Source organism: Polyodon spathula, unplaced genomic scaffold (assembly GCF_017654505.1).
Source record: "Polyodon spathula isolate WHYD16114869_AA unplaced genomic scaffold, ASM1765450v1 scaffolds_74, whole genome shotgun sequence".
Lineage (NCBI taxonomy): Eukaryota > Metazoa > Chordata > Actinopteri > Acipenseriformes > Polyodontidae > Polyodon > Polyodon spathula.
Window position 1 is genome coordinate 6,592 of NW_024471568.1, and position 16,234 is coordinate 22,825.

Here is a 16,234-nt window from a genome sequence, read left to right on the forward strand (position 1 = left end):
CTCTTCGAAAGGAAGATTGCTAATGCATACGCTGTTCCAGTATATGACCCACAGAGGGCGCTAAAGTATATGGAAGTCTGCTGATGTTGCTCCAGTTCCAGCAAGCTGTGGAATATTCTCGTCACTCACCGCTCTGCCCTGTTTACATTGAAGTAAGCAAAGCAGAGCAATGAATGCACTGAAGTCTAACCAGATGTAAATGTGTCTAGTCTCTAGAATAAAAAAAGAAAAAGGTAACGTAGGTACACAAAAATGTGAATAATAATTTTAAAAAAATCAGTTCATCAATTATTCACATTTTTGTGTAGCTACGTTACCTTTTTCTTTTTAATTTTACACATTTTGGCACACAATTTCCCTTTTAAAATGAAAAATGTCTCTAGAATATCTTTCTGGTGCATACTGAACCAAGTAAGTGATACAAGTCTCAGATTTCAGTAGGATCTCCTGAGTAATTGATTCAATAATTCTCACTACGGGAATATATTAGGGATTTTAATCTTAAAATTCATTTTTATTCGATTAATCGGAAAATGTGATCAATTGATTAATGACGTATATTGTAAATCCCACATGATATGGAATAATACGCTTTCCCCAAATCACGCTTTAACAGTAACTTTTACGTTTAAATATATTAATTTAAAGCAACAGGGCAAAAAACAGTAAAAGCAACCGTAGTTTTTAAACAACATTTTGGTGTGACTAGTATGCATACTTTTTTGTTATCGAGAGCCGTCGTCATGATCCATATGCTAGGTATACGTATATCTTCTGTAAGCCAGGAGAATGGTCCATATGTTGCGTCTAAATTTAGACGCATTTGGTAGAGTTGCTAATGAATAATATGGTGTTATGGGTGGTAAACACATTTAGCGTTTTAATGCGTTGTGTGCTCTGGATCTGAATGTACTTTATTACAGTATGGGGCTGTAATGCACTTTCGGTGTGGCAGGCCCAGCATCACATTAGTTCGTCCACAGAACAATTTAACATGCAGCTGCTGGATTTTTTCCAGAAAGTTTTAATAAACGGTCTGGAATTGTGCGTTAATGGAATTCTGAGTTTTACAGTTTGAATTCAAACTGGGGACAAACCGCTGGTGTTCTCAAAGTGAATTTCCTGTGTGTGCACAAAATACCAAGGGAAGGTTGATTAATTGTAAGTACTCAGAGGTTTGCTTGAATGCCAACTGCAGCAGCCAAGTGGACCTTCTGACTAAATTCCATACTGGCGTGTCATTCCATGAATAGACATTTTCTAGTCTCTTCTATAAATATCTCCGCTGGGTTTATAAAGCGGACAGACAAGCAACTGCTGTCACTGCCGACCCACAAGCACAGATAGAGAGAGCTGAAAGTGAAGACAGAAACCTTTTTTTTTTCTACCTGGAAGTATAGTATCCTCTTCCTCATGTCTGAGCGTCGCGTTCCCTTCAGCTTCCTTCATAGCCCTAGCTGGGACCCGTTCCACAACTGGTACCAGGGCAACCGGCTCTTCGACCAGAACTTTGGCATGCCTACCACCAGTACCATGCCTGAAGAATGGTACCCATGGGCAAGCACTCACTGGCCAGGATACGTGCGCCCCCCGGTTGCAGGTCTACCAATAGACGCAGCGGCAGCGACCCATGCTCAAATGGCCCAAGCCCCCATCATGCCCCCAAGTCCTTTCCATTATCCTCGCATCATGAACCGGCAGCTGAGCAGTGGGGTGTCTGAAATCAAACAGACCTCAGACCACTGGAAGGTCAGCCTGGACGTCAGCCACTTTTCACCAGAGGACATCGTGGTGAAGACCAAAGATGGTGCAGTGGAAATTACCGGTAAGTTAAACGTCTCACTTGATTTCACCACTTACACTTGGGTAGCACTTCATAACTGTTCTTTTAGTTAGATAAGGGATTTGGAAGGACCGTTGCTAGAGTGAGTATGGACATGAATCATTATTATTTTAGCAACGTTTTAAATCATGAGTTATTTTAATCCAACAGTGCCTATCTGTCTTATTCTGTTGTAAAAGTTTCTTTTTTTCACTCAGGTTGAAACCGTTGCTATATTAAATACCTTCGTCATTATACAGAAGTCAGAAACCAATACCATCGTGACAATTACCACTCTAAACTAGTCACCAGCAAGCCAGCAGTTATTGAAATGCCCCATAGAGTTCTGGAAATGAATAGCAGAGACAGTTGTTAGAAGGCTGTTTCTCGGTCTCCTGGTTACTGTTGAGGAGAAAACAGCTGCTATGCCAACTGGATAAGTCCAGTTAAACCCAGCATACATTAGTGTGCTGTGGAAATGGATGTGTTCTTCCACACTAAACATATGCTGCAGACCCTTGCATAATCCATTCCACGCTACAAACTGCATTTCACCCTACATGAAAAGAAATTCGTACTTCATGTATCTTGTATCTTATTATTTCTTCTTTGAAGGAAAACATGAAGAGAGGAAAGATGAACACGGATACATTTCAAGATGTTTTACTAGAAAGTACACGTAAGTTTTGTAAACTAGTAAGGATTTGTTTAAGAGAAAGTCGCTCTTCTTTATCCATGGCTTATGACCTCATCTTCTGTAAAGTGGATTTTTTTTGTAGGTTTTAAGCATTCATTTCCACTGCTTCAGAAATACTACCAATACTAACTTTTTTTGCGACTATGAATGATGTTAAGGGTAAAATGTATTAAGCACAAGGGTTCGTTAAACAGCATCGTTAAACAGCTCTAGCCTTTGTGGTTTAGCACTGTGAGGTGTGATAAATATTAAAAGATGATATGGTTTAAAGATGGCGCTCACATTAAAAAATGGAAAGGCGTTTAGTCGTTAGTGCAAAAACGTTTGTCTATATTGATATAGTCATGTGAAACGCTAGAAAAAGCTGTAAGCAATGCAAATGTGTTCCTGTTCTCTTTCTAGACTGCCTGCTGAATGTGATGGAAGTCAAGTATCATCAACTCTGTCTCCTGACGGAGTGCTGACAGTGGAGACTCCGCTACCCAAGCCAGCCATACAGGCTGCTGAGGTCACAATCCCAATCGCTGCTGTGAAGAAATGAGGAATCAGCAGCTCCCAGTTTAAAGAGCGATTCCTTCCTTCAATACACTCAAAGAAAAACAAGTGCTTGTGACAGCAGTTTATCTGTAGTGTGACCGTATAGTAACAGCACACGTTCGAAATTGATTTATGCAATGTAAATTAGAAAAACATTTTGTACTATTGCAACTAGTAATCTAATAGTATTCAGATTGCTTGTCTTTTTAATTTGTAGTACGCTATCAATCCCTGGATTGATGAAATTGTAGTGATAATTTGCAATCTAGGTGGTAGAGTAAGTTTGACTAATAAACTTTTATTTTTAATTCTAAAAACATAGTAAGTGAAATAATATGTATGTATATATGTTGGTATGTGTGCATGTATATATGTGAATGTTATTAGTGATGGAAGCCCCTCTTGAGGCAATGTTGCAGTACTGTGCAGTCAGTCTATGAGTCCAAACAGACAAGGAAAAAAGAAAGATCTAAAAGGCTTCTATTAAACAAACAAGAATACAAAGAGCCTGTTCTTTTCTTTACTATGTTAAAGGCATGACACTCAATAATTGTTAAAATGAATAATTCATTTTACAACCAGTCATGTGTTCAAAAGATTTTTTGATCTGTTTTATGTATATTTGTATGCTTCAAAAACAATTCAAGCAAGTTTTAATTTCCAGGTCCATTTTGAAGTGTATTATTTTTTACATTAGCTATTTATATTAATGACATGTAATGCAACTGCAGACCTGCCTGAATACCAGCGCCTCTTCAGGGATGGATCAAGTCTCATTACACAGATACCTATTATTAATAGAGAAAATGTAGGCACTCAGCTTTAGAGCACAGTAGTTGTATTTGCACTATCTATGCACTCAAGCTGTAGTCAATCATAAATATAATGCCTAACCCTTTAAAGACAGGGTTGCTTTTGGTCTGCTGTCTAAAACAAATAATACATCCATCTTTCATTGTTGACTACTGGGGGAAAAAAAGCTTTTTTTCATATGAAGTGTCCTGTTGCAAAGCATAGACATATCCATTCTGAAAAACAATGAACACGTGGTCTACTTTGAAACCTATTTTGGTGAATGAATGGTAAATTGATAAATAATCCATTTAGAGTAAGATGAATGCAGAGCTGACTGGGCTTGGAGGCAATCTGAGGTTAGGCTTGTATAATATATCTCCATTTCGATTGGCGGTGGCCTAGCTCCGAGCAGGCTGACTTTTTTCAGGGATATGATAGAACGACAACATAACCGTAGGTGCCTGTGTTGTGAAACAGTAATATCCATAAATATTAATTGCTTTTCGGAAAAAAGTGATGTAAAAGTTAAATCACTGAGAATAGAGCCTTGGAATAGGGCTAAGATGCTGAGAGCATACCACACACACGCACGCACATTCATATACAGATCTACTAGCTACCTGCCTCCACAATACAGCACACTGTATCCATAACCAATTTCCATAGCAACAGAGGCTGTACAGTCAGTCTCCAACAGCCAATCAGACAGCCTTGTTCTCAGAGAAAGCAGCATCATGTGAGGAAAGGCAGAGTGGAGCAGGGACCTTCAACTCTGCTTTGGAAAAGCCAGGGAGATGAGAGCCATGTTTGCTGTTTTCAGGTCGATTATTCAGCTCATCTTTTCATTGCTGTTGGGAATCAACCCAAAGTCTATGCAGACATCGGCTTGCTATTGGATACTCCGCTGGTGAAGTCATTGGCTTTTGCACAGATTCCATTCAGATTACATGCCTCGAGCTGTCAAGACAAAGTAGGCCAGCTCTCAAAAAGCTTTCTTCACATTCTTACTGAGAAGCATTTAAAGAGTGACTAGAGAGGTTCCGAAAAATACAACGTTACACGTGCCCACGTGTTGCTACAACTGTTTAAATAATGTACCTGTCATTTTTATTTTCATTGTCAACATCCTGACGACTTTTTTACACTTCTAACTTTAAAATATGTTTCAAAACTCTTTTCAAAATGCCCGCTCTAGTGCAGTGATAATGTAAAAATTACTGCCCACATTGTCAAACAGGTAACACAGCGATAACCATCCATGATGTGATACTGAACAGAAAAGACAGAGCACTTTTTGTGTTTTGTTTTGTTTTTTTAATCCCTCTTCCTGCAGTGATTTAGAGGGCAGATCTCAAACCCCAGTGCACTAGAGCAGACATGTTGAAAAGAGCTTTGAAACAGACTTTAAAGTTATAAGCCTAAAAAAAGCTGTCAGGATGTTAACAATGAAAAGAAAAATTACAGGTAAGTTATTTAGACAGTTGTAGCAACAGGTGGGGACGTGTAACGTTGTATTTGTTTGGAACTCGGCTATTCTTCAAGATAAACCAACGGTCAGAGCAACATCAGTAGTGCGGTCTTAAAAGCACCTGCCAACCAAGAGCCTGCTATCAGCTGATATCCACTCAACAAGAGGCCAGAGCAACTTTGAACAGGTGGAAATCAACTTGTATCATTACACAATATATATTTAAACAAGAATGATTAAACAGTATAGCTCACGTCAATATCAGGGCATACTATATATATGTGTGTGTGTGTGTGTGTATACAGCACAGTGGTTAGTATTTGTTTTTATTTATAGTTTAATCTATGTTTGTAATCCTATAATATCATATTTTAGCACAAGCTACAGCTATTGAAAGGTAGAATATCCTTCTGCAGTATTTTATTTATTTATATTTAATGCTTCTTTCATTATGGTAAGCCTTTTCTATACCGGGACATGGTCAAATTTCATCTGTTTTTAAATGTCCAAATCTTAAGGCATTTGATCTGAATGAATCAAACTCATGAAGAGATAAGCAATGGTGTTCCTTTGTGCAGCAGCCTGGCTCCACTGTCCTCTTTGGAATGACCCCCCCCCCTCACCCCAAACCCCTTCTGGACAGGTTGGCATGTTGCTCAGCAATTGCACATGTGATGCTGTGCCCAACAGGGTGGCAGTAGCCAGCATACAGTACTATAGTTTTGTGCACTGATAAAGCCAACAGGGATGACATCAGCAGGCCGGTTTGGCTAACATGTGTTGCCAGGGGACAGTGATGTGAATCTATTTCATGTGACCTGGTTTAGGGCATCACAGCAGTGAAAAGAGCTGAGTAGTGTGCAAATCGATTAAAACACCTCAAGGTTTGTCATTAATATACCCACCTGCATAAAAACCTCAGGGTGTGAGAATTTCAATTTCCGGTCTATAACCAGTGATACAGAAACAATAGGCACTCTAGTGTGTGAAAATGTTAGTTGTTCTTTAATTAGACATCTTCAACAGCTTCTAAAAGGTCTCATGCATTTTATCATTTGTGGCTACGTGTTCCTTTTCTCTTACTATTCTAAATGAATTGCACATGTCATCAAGTCATCAATTAAACTAGACAATCACTCAGTTGCCTATTTTGACAATTTTCCAAGATTTTCAGTTCCAGTGGTTTGATTTCATCTGCACAACAAATCAAAACTACAGAAGTAATGGGGGACTCTAATAAATTTGCACATTGTTGTATTTCATTAGCTATAGCCTCATTTGATTGAATATAGCAGTGCTTCCTTTTAAAACAAAATGTATTCTGCCTTTTTTTCTGCATTACAGAGGCTAACTCATCTAAGTTTCCTGGACACTCACCTCAGAATGAAGCACTCTGTATAGCAATGTGCCTGATAGCGATGTGCAACTGAAGGGCCTGTGTTTGCCATGTCAGTGGTGCAGCCATGTATTTGAATGAGTCATTCTTGCTCCATACATCACAGGTGCACCCTGAAGCTGCTGTCACCACCTCCAGTAGCACAGTGGAACAGCGAGACCCTCTTTTTTGCGCTGTGACCTTTGCCGGAGGCAGGGTGCTGACAGGCACTAGCTCACCACCGCCATTCTCAGCCAGCACCTCATTCTGTGCCTTCTTTAGAACAGCACTTGCTTCCAATCGGATCGGACAGTGCAGCTACCTTGTGGGGTGGCATCTTTAACAGTGGCTGCGCATACAGGGCTGAAAGATAGGAATGCACGCCTGCAGAACAATTGGGATACCATTATAATCCTGATGTATTAGCCTGATGAAACCCTAGAGACATAACATTACCAGCTACACAATGGATTTGGAATAAATATTGCACAGCGGTTCTAATACTATCGCACACTGTCTAGTGCAGACATGGCACTGGAATAAATGTGTTACCATCCTATAAACAGCTCATGCCATGGTAGCTGCCATTGCGTTACCATGGTCCCTTAATGTGTAGACCATTGTATTGCCTTTGCAGTGCCAATTTATGGCTATTGAAGATCATTTTCTAAGGATTGATAACTAGGCTACTGTGACTGATTTAGTTGGAATTAAAAAGTCCATATTTTATTGATCACTGTTTAGATTCATCAGTGTTTCTCTTCATTGTGTCTGCTGTATCAGTTTCACCCTAATCACCAAGAAATAATCCATCCAGTTATTTTCTTATGCCAATACAATGTCTGTTTGCTTTTATCATATATATCTTGTTTGTTATTTTATGTACCCTTTCCTATTTCAAATTAATTGATTGACTGAGTTCAGTTGTGAATTCGATCCACACACAGGTGTTTTAAAAGGGGAAGCGAGCTGAGTTTTGAATTTTGAAGAGAGACCATTACAGCAGAGAACTGAACTGCAACACAGAGTTGGGGAAAATAAGCAGGTTGGAATTGTTGTAAATTATAAAGGTTCTTTGAATGTATATGTATTAAATCTGTACCTGGGCATTGCAGAAGAACAGTCTGCTGCATTCTTCTTTGAACACCTCCCTATCTCCTTTGACAATGTTACAAGAGGCAATTTCTCTATATTAATGTGGAAGACCAATATTACGCTTATGAAGTCGGGTCATTCCTCTATCTGTATGGAGGCTTTGTAATCTTTTGTACGGTGAGCTAGGTGCTGGAAGGGTGCAGCTGGGAGATATGCTAATAACGGCATGCTTATTATAGCCTTAGCAACAAGGAGGGGATTGGGAATCATACGGGCAGAGCTTTGCTGCTATTGGCTGCCTGCAAGGCTCTAGCAGCAGCATTTTATTCCATGAAAGAGACACTCCAGGGGGCTGCTGTCTGTCTGGCTGTGTTCACAACCTCCAGCCTGCCACTTTGGTTTGTCAAAAAGCAAAAAGTCACTGCTTTGCAGGAAATAAACAGATGTGCATGAATATTCATAGGCAATTGATTAAACAGTGCGGCCTTCGTATTGGACAGCGTTGCCCTGGTTTGGGACATATTTGTCAGATTACTGTAGCTTCAGTTAGGTTACATGGCATTGTGCTTAATGCGTTAGCCCATGCTGCTTGACAAAGACTGTTTTGGGATGTATACTGCCCACTTATGCATTGCGTCAAACTACAGCGGCATTGTAGCGTGCATATCTTTTTCAGCCACTGTTAACTTCATTTTAAAACAACATATTAACTTACCTAATTACCAGTTAAAGATGCCTTGTAAGGAGATATCCAATCCCACGACACCGCCTCAAACGTCAAGACAGACAGACCACCAAGACTCGTTTGAAACAAGCACATCTATATAAAAACAATGTTAGTGTGCTGAAAAAGTAATCTGCGTGGCACCTCTTTTGGGAGGTGTTAAATGTGATTTGTTTGGTATTTTGTATTACTAATGCATAGAATTTGATTGCAATAGCGTTATTTACATTATAATGGTGAAAGTGGTTAGAGTGGTTTAGAAATGATGCAATGATAATGGCTGCCGCTGTATAACTCTACAGCATTGCAGCAGCAGGTAAAGCTGCTGTGAAAGTGGGGTTGTTATCCTCAGTAATAACAGCAAAGCCTTCGATTAATCATAGCTCGGCTCTACCCTGTATCTATCAGAAAGCAGGCCTTGTTGGCACTCCAGTTTGTTTACAATCCTAATAGGTAGCTGTAAGGGACACAAGCTGAAACTTTATATCTCTCAGACAAATAGTTAAGCAGGTTTATTTTCATCAGCCATACCTCCAGACACGACATGAATCTTCAATATTTGAACTCCTTTTGTCTTATTCTTCATCTTTCAAACCCGTGCATTTATCAGCTCACGATCAAGCAGAAGAGAAGAAATCTCAAATAAAAATCTGAAATACTGAACCAGGTACCTCCAATTTCCTTTATAACATAACAGAGGGTTTTTTTTTCTGATGGATTTGATCATCCTATTGCCCGCTGGGATAAGAAACCACAAAATGTTATCGTAAAAGTCTACTGGAAGTTCAGTATTTCATGTTAGATTTTCATTAAATACATGGAAAACTACAACAGGTTTCATTCGACTTTATGAAGCAAAATGTGTTATAGGGTGCAAAACTTTTGATCTGGTGTAAAATATGCAAGGTTTTTTGCACATATTTGAAAAGCACTATAAATATAATGAATGAGAAATCCACTCGGCTATAAGCTCTCATGGTGCTGAAATTAACTTGTATTGTACAGCAATAGTTAGAAAATAGAGGCCATTTCAGCCACTCAGGATTGTCCGACATCGTCACTGCAGCTTGACAGCTCTGCACTGATGAGTAGCTGTAATTACTCCTTCAGGGGGCAGTGGAATGTCCTGCCTCTGCTTTTTGTTTTACCAAAGGGTGGGTGCAGTATTCTCCAGGGGTTAGACCACATTGGTACTGGACTGTAATTGTAATAATAGTACTTCCAGATAGTACTAGGGTAACTCTATTAAACTAATACTAGGTGCTGCCTGCAGGGAGAGGCTGATATAAAAACATCCACACATAGAGCTGTGAATCAGTGCACCGAACAACACATCTGTCTGCTTGACTTGCAAGTTATATCTTACAGTGAGCTTGCAAGGCTGGCTAACGTGACTATTTTACAGTTTGGAATTAGTTAACCAGTTCACGTTTGGTTTCATTTGAACTGCATATTATTTGTCTTCCGCATTGAAAATACTGATCATTGCACCAAATGTGTTATTCCCGTGCGGTAGCAGTGAATGCAGGCAGCTAACAAGCTTGATTTTGTACAGTTAATGGGAATGTTAAAGACCTGGCTCTGCTTTCTCTTCAAATAGATTAGAATGAATCACAAACCTAAGTAGAAAACACAAGACACTGTATACTGTAATGAGGATCTCAAATCAGGCATCACAGGTATTATTGTTAAAATCGGTTGCCTCCATATTTCTTTTAGGTGTGAAATGCCTTTAAACAAAGAGTAAAGAATTCAAATCTACTGAACCGGAATCCAGCCAATCAGATTACTTTTAAGAATAAAGATCTAAATTCCCAGTTCATCCCAATCTGGGTCACCATCCTGCCAGCAATGCATGTTAAAAATGTTCTGACAACGCGCTATGAAGCATTTTATATGGCATTTCCGGTTCAACGCTATAATCAGATATGTATGCGGCCGGTCAGAGTAAGAACCCTGCAAAGATTACAAACTCTTTAGCGATTTATTTCAAAGCATTTCTCAAACCTCACTGTAATTAGGTCGTTTCACTTAGTCCATCCTTGGAGACAATGTAAAAAACCAAAGAAAGATCACACAGACACTCTAGAACGCCCCTTACTCACAGCAGCATGCTATAGGATCTCCCAATAGCTCTTACTCAACACTGAAAACAGCTGTTTTAAGAGGGGGTTGATGCACAGGGGAGGGCTGAGTAGTGCAGTGATCGTATCAAAGGGAATCAGCTCTTAAAGGATGCTGCCTTTTTCTATTTGGTATTGGGCCATGCTATGCCAGATGGGCTTAATTTAGTGGCTCAACCCCTCACTTAAAAAAATCAATATATCTTCACTCCACTATCCTTGTCATGTTGATGGTAATCCCAGATGGAAAAAGGGAAACACATCTATCAGCTTGTTTGGAGAGGAGTGACAGGGTACCCCATAAGGCAGGCATCATAGGCAACAGTGTGTATTATGCCGATTAGGATGTAGTCTGTTTAATAGGATAGCCACACCCCATTGACTAACATATCAAACAAAAATAAAACCATAAATAAATGTAAAAATAACAACAGACACATGAAATGTGCCCTTCTTGTACTGGACAGAGCGATCTTTAGCAGAAATATTTCCCATCTTTGATGCAGCTGGTGTCTTTTTTGTTGAAGACATTTTAAAGAAATGCAGCTCTATGCAGTGTGCTCAATTATTTACTGGATGCCAAAAATAAGGCTGCTTCTGGTAGGTTAACAAGGTTTTGTCCTCCAATGCCCTTTGCCGTGACAGCTCACAGTAGCCTCTGTCTTTTTTCGAAACAGACACTTGCCTGATTGCAAGAAACAATGAGTATTTATTCTCGCAACCCTGCCTCGGCTGACTGCTACATACAGACACTGTAGCCACTGTGTTCTTATCTTGCCCTTTAACATTTGTCCTCAGGGTTGAATGTTGGATTGTCTTCTGCCTAGCTGTTGTCTGTGGCAAAGCACAGTACCTGTGAGCATATTTCACAATACAGTAAAATCTCTAGACTCTAAACTTATTTTGGCCTGGGGCAATTATTCTGATAATCGGATAACAAGCGCAACATTGTTTATATTACTTTCTTAATTAAGAAACCACCTATATAAAAGACATAATACAACCCCTTTGAATACACAACTTACTGTATTGTATATACAAGAAAGAGAGGGCTGGTTAGCACATTAATGACAACAGGGCAAAAGCACAGAAGACAGGTTACCAGGGAGCTGTTTACCCACCCACACACACACCCATCCACCCAACCGCCCGCCCACACACACCCACACCCACACCCACACACCAGTAGGGATAATAATATGAAATAAATGACAATTAAAAATGTACATTTATGTTAAGAAACCAATATCTTTAATGAGCAACAGAAGGCAACCAACTCTCAGAAAATGTATACATGCTTTTGCAATAATATTTTATCAACAATTTTTTCTCACCCGCTGACTGTAGCTCCCCCCTCCCCAGCACACACCTTACATTGACCCAAGAGCTGCCCCAACCCAGGACACAGCCGGTGAAGCCAAGGGAAATCTGGCTTGGCCCATTTAGGCTCACATTGTGCCTCATCAACAGTCCCACTGTCTCCCAGCTTGACTAAATATGTTTCAACAATGGTGCAGCAGGACATGCATATAATTGTAAACTGCCACAAAATTCCTTTATCAGTTTTAGTGTGCATTTTATTTTCTTAATCTTAATCAACAGCAATGAGAGAAAAAAAAAAAGCACAGTTTTGTAAACCGTTTGACGTCATGTAATACGTTTTATAAATAATAAATAACACAAAAGAAACGTAAAACCTTGGCTTTCAAGTAATATTATTTTAATCGCAGTACAGAACTACTTTAGGAACTGGCAGTTTTGAAGGGCAACGCTTCTCCACTACATTTTGTCCTGTCTGTGCAGATCACTGCTCCTCCCACTAGGTGACCATGGATCTCCAATCAAATCGCAGCTAGATCAAGCCTATGGGCAGGTGCTTATCTACTGGTTGTAGATCTACTCACTGTCAATGCCGCACAACTGGGCGCCCACATGCATTGTTAGAATTGTCCTAAAAAACAGCTACTGACTCAAAGCCTTGTATAGCAGTTATAGTGATACTGTATTTGACCGTGGTATATCATACTATGGTCCATTTACTATAAACACACTACTGTTGCCATCTCCTGCAGTGTTTTTTCCTAAGCCCACAGTAGGATGGACATAGTATCGTTCAGTGCAGTAATTTGAATGGACCTTGACCACTTCTGATTGGAGTTAGTGGTCCAAAGCTTCCAGATAGTTGTTTTCTTAAGTTTACAGCTTCTCTCAGCTGTTACATGCGAGGCCCGTATGGTGCTGTATTCTTGCCAATGTGTTTTGTATCTTGTAAATTTTACTGCCCTGTTCTGTACCCAGGATGCTCTTGGGAACGAGATGACTCATCTAAATGAGGTGTTTCCTGGTGGCATCGCAACTGCGGAAATGAACAGAATGCAGCATGGGAAATAAATCGCTCATTTTAAGTGTTAAGTTTTAGGGGAAGCTAGGTGAAAAAATTGGCGATACACAATAAATGCAACAGTGGTTTATATTTTGGGCTTTGCATTTCAGGACAATAGCCTTGGCTTTAATAAGAATAAATAAATAAATAAATAAATAAATAAATAAATACAAAAATAACGGTCTTTGTGGTCGGGTTTGTTGGGTTGTTTCCACGATGTTCTCTAACGTAATCTTTTATTTTACAAGGAAAGCTTTTCTTTTTTAATGCATTTTAATAGGATACGCAGAATATGTACATAAAGTAAACTAGATTTGAGACTACACAGGTCTCCTCTGCAGGTCAACTGAATCTCAATTGCATTTTTATTTTATTTTCATTTCAAATGTCAATCCTCACTGTGAACTTTCTCTACATCCAGTTTCTACTTAAAACTAGTGTATTCTATATACATATTCATCTTGAAATGTACTAGGGGGGAGAAAAAGAAAAAAAAAGTGTTGTTGGAACTTCTGTGTGGAGCTGATTTTACAGCACTAAACCACTAAGCTACCACGTTTTCAAAGGAATTTGTGACATTGCCACATTACACCAAAACAGCAGTGAAATTGTGCAGTGGAACAGGTCATTTTGCTCAGGTGCGACCGCTACACACGACTCACGTTCAAGATATTCCAGCACTGAGGAAACGGCTAGCAAATGGTCCATGAGTGAAATAATTCCTTACAGAAACATGGAGTGAAAAATCACTGCTCAAGCCTTAAACTGTTCACTGCATAACAAGACAAAAATAAATAAATAAATAAATAAAAAACACAAAACGGAAAGATTAATTCTAAGAACAACATTCATCTTTTTACACTTATTAATTATAATAATTTCACCATGACAAACACCAGACAGTAAGATTAAGCTAGCACTGGTGTTTCTTATTTTTTGTTTAACAAATCATGTGTAGAATTGCATGTCACTATAGCAACATCCAGAACAGGTCAATGAATTGTTAACGTTCACTGTTCAGCATAGCGTACTTTAGCAAATTAAAAATAAATAAATACGTTTGTTTGAAGACTAGTTTTCTTCTCATAGGAATACATAACACCTACAGCATAAGTTAATAAATCCAAGCTACTGTATATAAATACGTCACCAGCATGCAAAATATTGTATCATTGAGATTAATGGAGTAATCGTATTACACTGGAGAAAAAGTATTATAGGCAAGTGCATTACTCTTAAAATAAAAAAATAAAAACAACAAAAAGCTGCTTTAAGATCATTTCCCATTTTACTCTTTTAATAGCCTGCCTTTAATAATGCCTACAGCCAAAACGAGTGAAGGGTTCCAGTAAATACTTTTAAACATGCTCAGAAATCTTTTATTAGGTAGGATTTTAAAATCAGTGTCGGAGTTAATATCGGTGATTTTAAATCCGTATTATTTTAAAAAAAACTCAATAAAGAGGTTCGGTATAACGGGAAAAGTTCTAATTGGCTAAGACAATCTTGTATAATTGATCAGTACCTTCACGTTAACATTGCATAATAAGGATATGCGTGTTTCATTCCACAGTTACTTCCCATCACAGCTTGGCTAAAGTTATTCATTTTTAATTAAAACATTTTGATTTCAAAATTCCAATTTAAAAAAAACAAAAAAAAAAACATTTGATTTTAATTTTAAAAAGAAAATCTTTGCCCTCCCATACACTTACTGGAACCATTACAAACTTTTTTTTTTTCTTTTGTGAGGCATTCACATTCAAGCTGTAACATTTTTTTTTTTTTCCTAGCCTTTTTATTTTTGTTTAAAGTTGAATAAGCAGCTCCTCTTATTTGTTTTGTACTACAGAACAGTCCATACGCCAGTGTGAGGCTGCCATCCGAACCCAGCAACAGCCACTCTGAATTTCCGCAAGTGGTGTTTTGGCAAATGTCGAAGAGGCAATCAAGAAGAGGTCACCACTGGATAGGTTCCCTTCACTTTTTTTTTTTCATGGAAAAACAAAAGACTGCGGTAGTAGCGTTGGCTGCGGCTGCCAAGTCCACTGGCCTAGTTGTTGGTCTCTCCGGCGTCGTCGTCCTGCTGGTCGCTTGTCCAGAGTGTCAAGTTGTCTCGCAGGAGCTGCATGATGAGCGTCGAGTCCTTGTAGGAGTCTTCGTTGAGGGTGTCCAGCTCGGCAATGGCGTCGTCAAAGGCGGTTTTGGCCAGGTGGCAGGCTTGCTCGGGTGCGTTTTGGATCTCGTAGTAGAAAACAGAGTAATTCAAGGCGAGGCCCAGGCGGATGGGGTGGGTGGGCTGCATGTGCTCCTTGCTGATCTCGTGCGCCTCGTTGTAAGCCTTCTCCGAGGACTCCACCACCGTCGCCCGCTTCTCCCCCGTCGCCACCTCGGCCAGGTAGCGGTAGTAGTCTCCCTTCATCTTCAGGTAGAAGACCTTGCTCTCGTGCTGCGTCTCGCTGCAGTTCTTGATCAGGAAGTTGTCCAGCAGGTTGAGCACGTCCTGGCACACTGTCTCCAGCTCTTTCTCGATCTTCTCGCGGTAAGCCCGGACCATCTCAATCTTCTTCTCGTTGCCGTCGGCGGAGGTCTTCTGCTCAATGCTGCTGACCACCCTCCAGGATGAACGTCTGGCCCCCACCACGTTCTTGTACGCCACAGACAGCAGGTTCCTCTCCTCGTTGGAAAGGGCCTCGTTCAGCTCCGTCACCTGCGAGAAACAAGACACTTGAGATTAGGGCTGGGTATTCAGAGATGATTCGGGAAGGTGGCGTAGTCAATATCAGATCTAGATCACCACCCGGTTTATTACAATTAGTGTAGTAAAACTAAGTACTATGCAAGTGCAAGGCTTTTCATGTTAGTCACAATAGTAATACCGCTGTACTGACACAGCAGTTAACCCCTTCTAGACGGCCCATCAGATTGAATTAGATCGATGACATACAGTAATTGTATACAACTCTGACAAGAGTAAATTGTTTTTCAAATTAGCATAAAAGCCTTCATCAGACTTCAGACAATCAACCAAAACACAGTTAGTCGAGTCGAGAAACCAGAAGCGATTTATATTTTATGCTTTCTGCTGGGAGATTCAGCAATCAAAAGCTTACTTGAAATCATACTAAAAATCGTCCAAAATTTATTTATTTGCTGTTGTGAAATATCCATAGGGAAAACTTCAGGGATGACTCCCCAATCAAAATGCATTTCAC

General features: G+C 39.6%; 2 protein-coding genes across 2 annotated transcripts; one reads left to right on the top strand and one right to left on the bottom strand.

The window, feature by feature from the left end:
- Positions 1 to 1,307: 1,307 nt before the first annotated feature.
- hspb1 (heat shock protein, alpha-crystallin-related, 1) lies at positions 1,308 to 3,560 on the top strand. Its single transcript, XM_041240301.1, has 3 exons — positions 1,308 to 1,825; positions 2,438 to 2,501; positions 2,922 to 3,560. Exons 1-3 carry the CDS (start codon positions 1,414 to 1,416, stop codon positions 3,058 to 3,060), a joined length of 615 nt encoding a protein of 204 aa, XP_041096235.1. The 5' UTR covers positions 1,308 to 1,413; the 3' UTR covers positions 3,061 to 3,560.
- An 8,304-nt stretch (positions 3,561 to 11,864) lies between these two features.
- LOC121308007 (14-3-3 protein gamma-B) lies at positions 11,865 to 15,753 on the bottom strand (the record flags this gene model as incomplete). The annotated part of the gene is made up of 1 exon (XM_041240300.1): positions 11,865 to 15,753. A coding segment is annotated over one exon (681 nt), but the record flags the coding sequence as incomplete, so codon positions are not given.
- Positions 15,754 to 16,234: the final 481 nt, after the last annotated feature.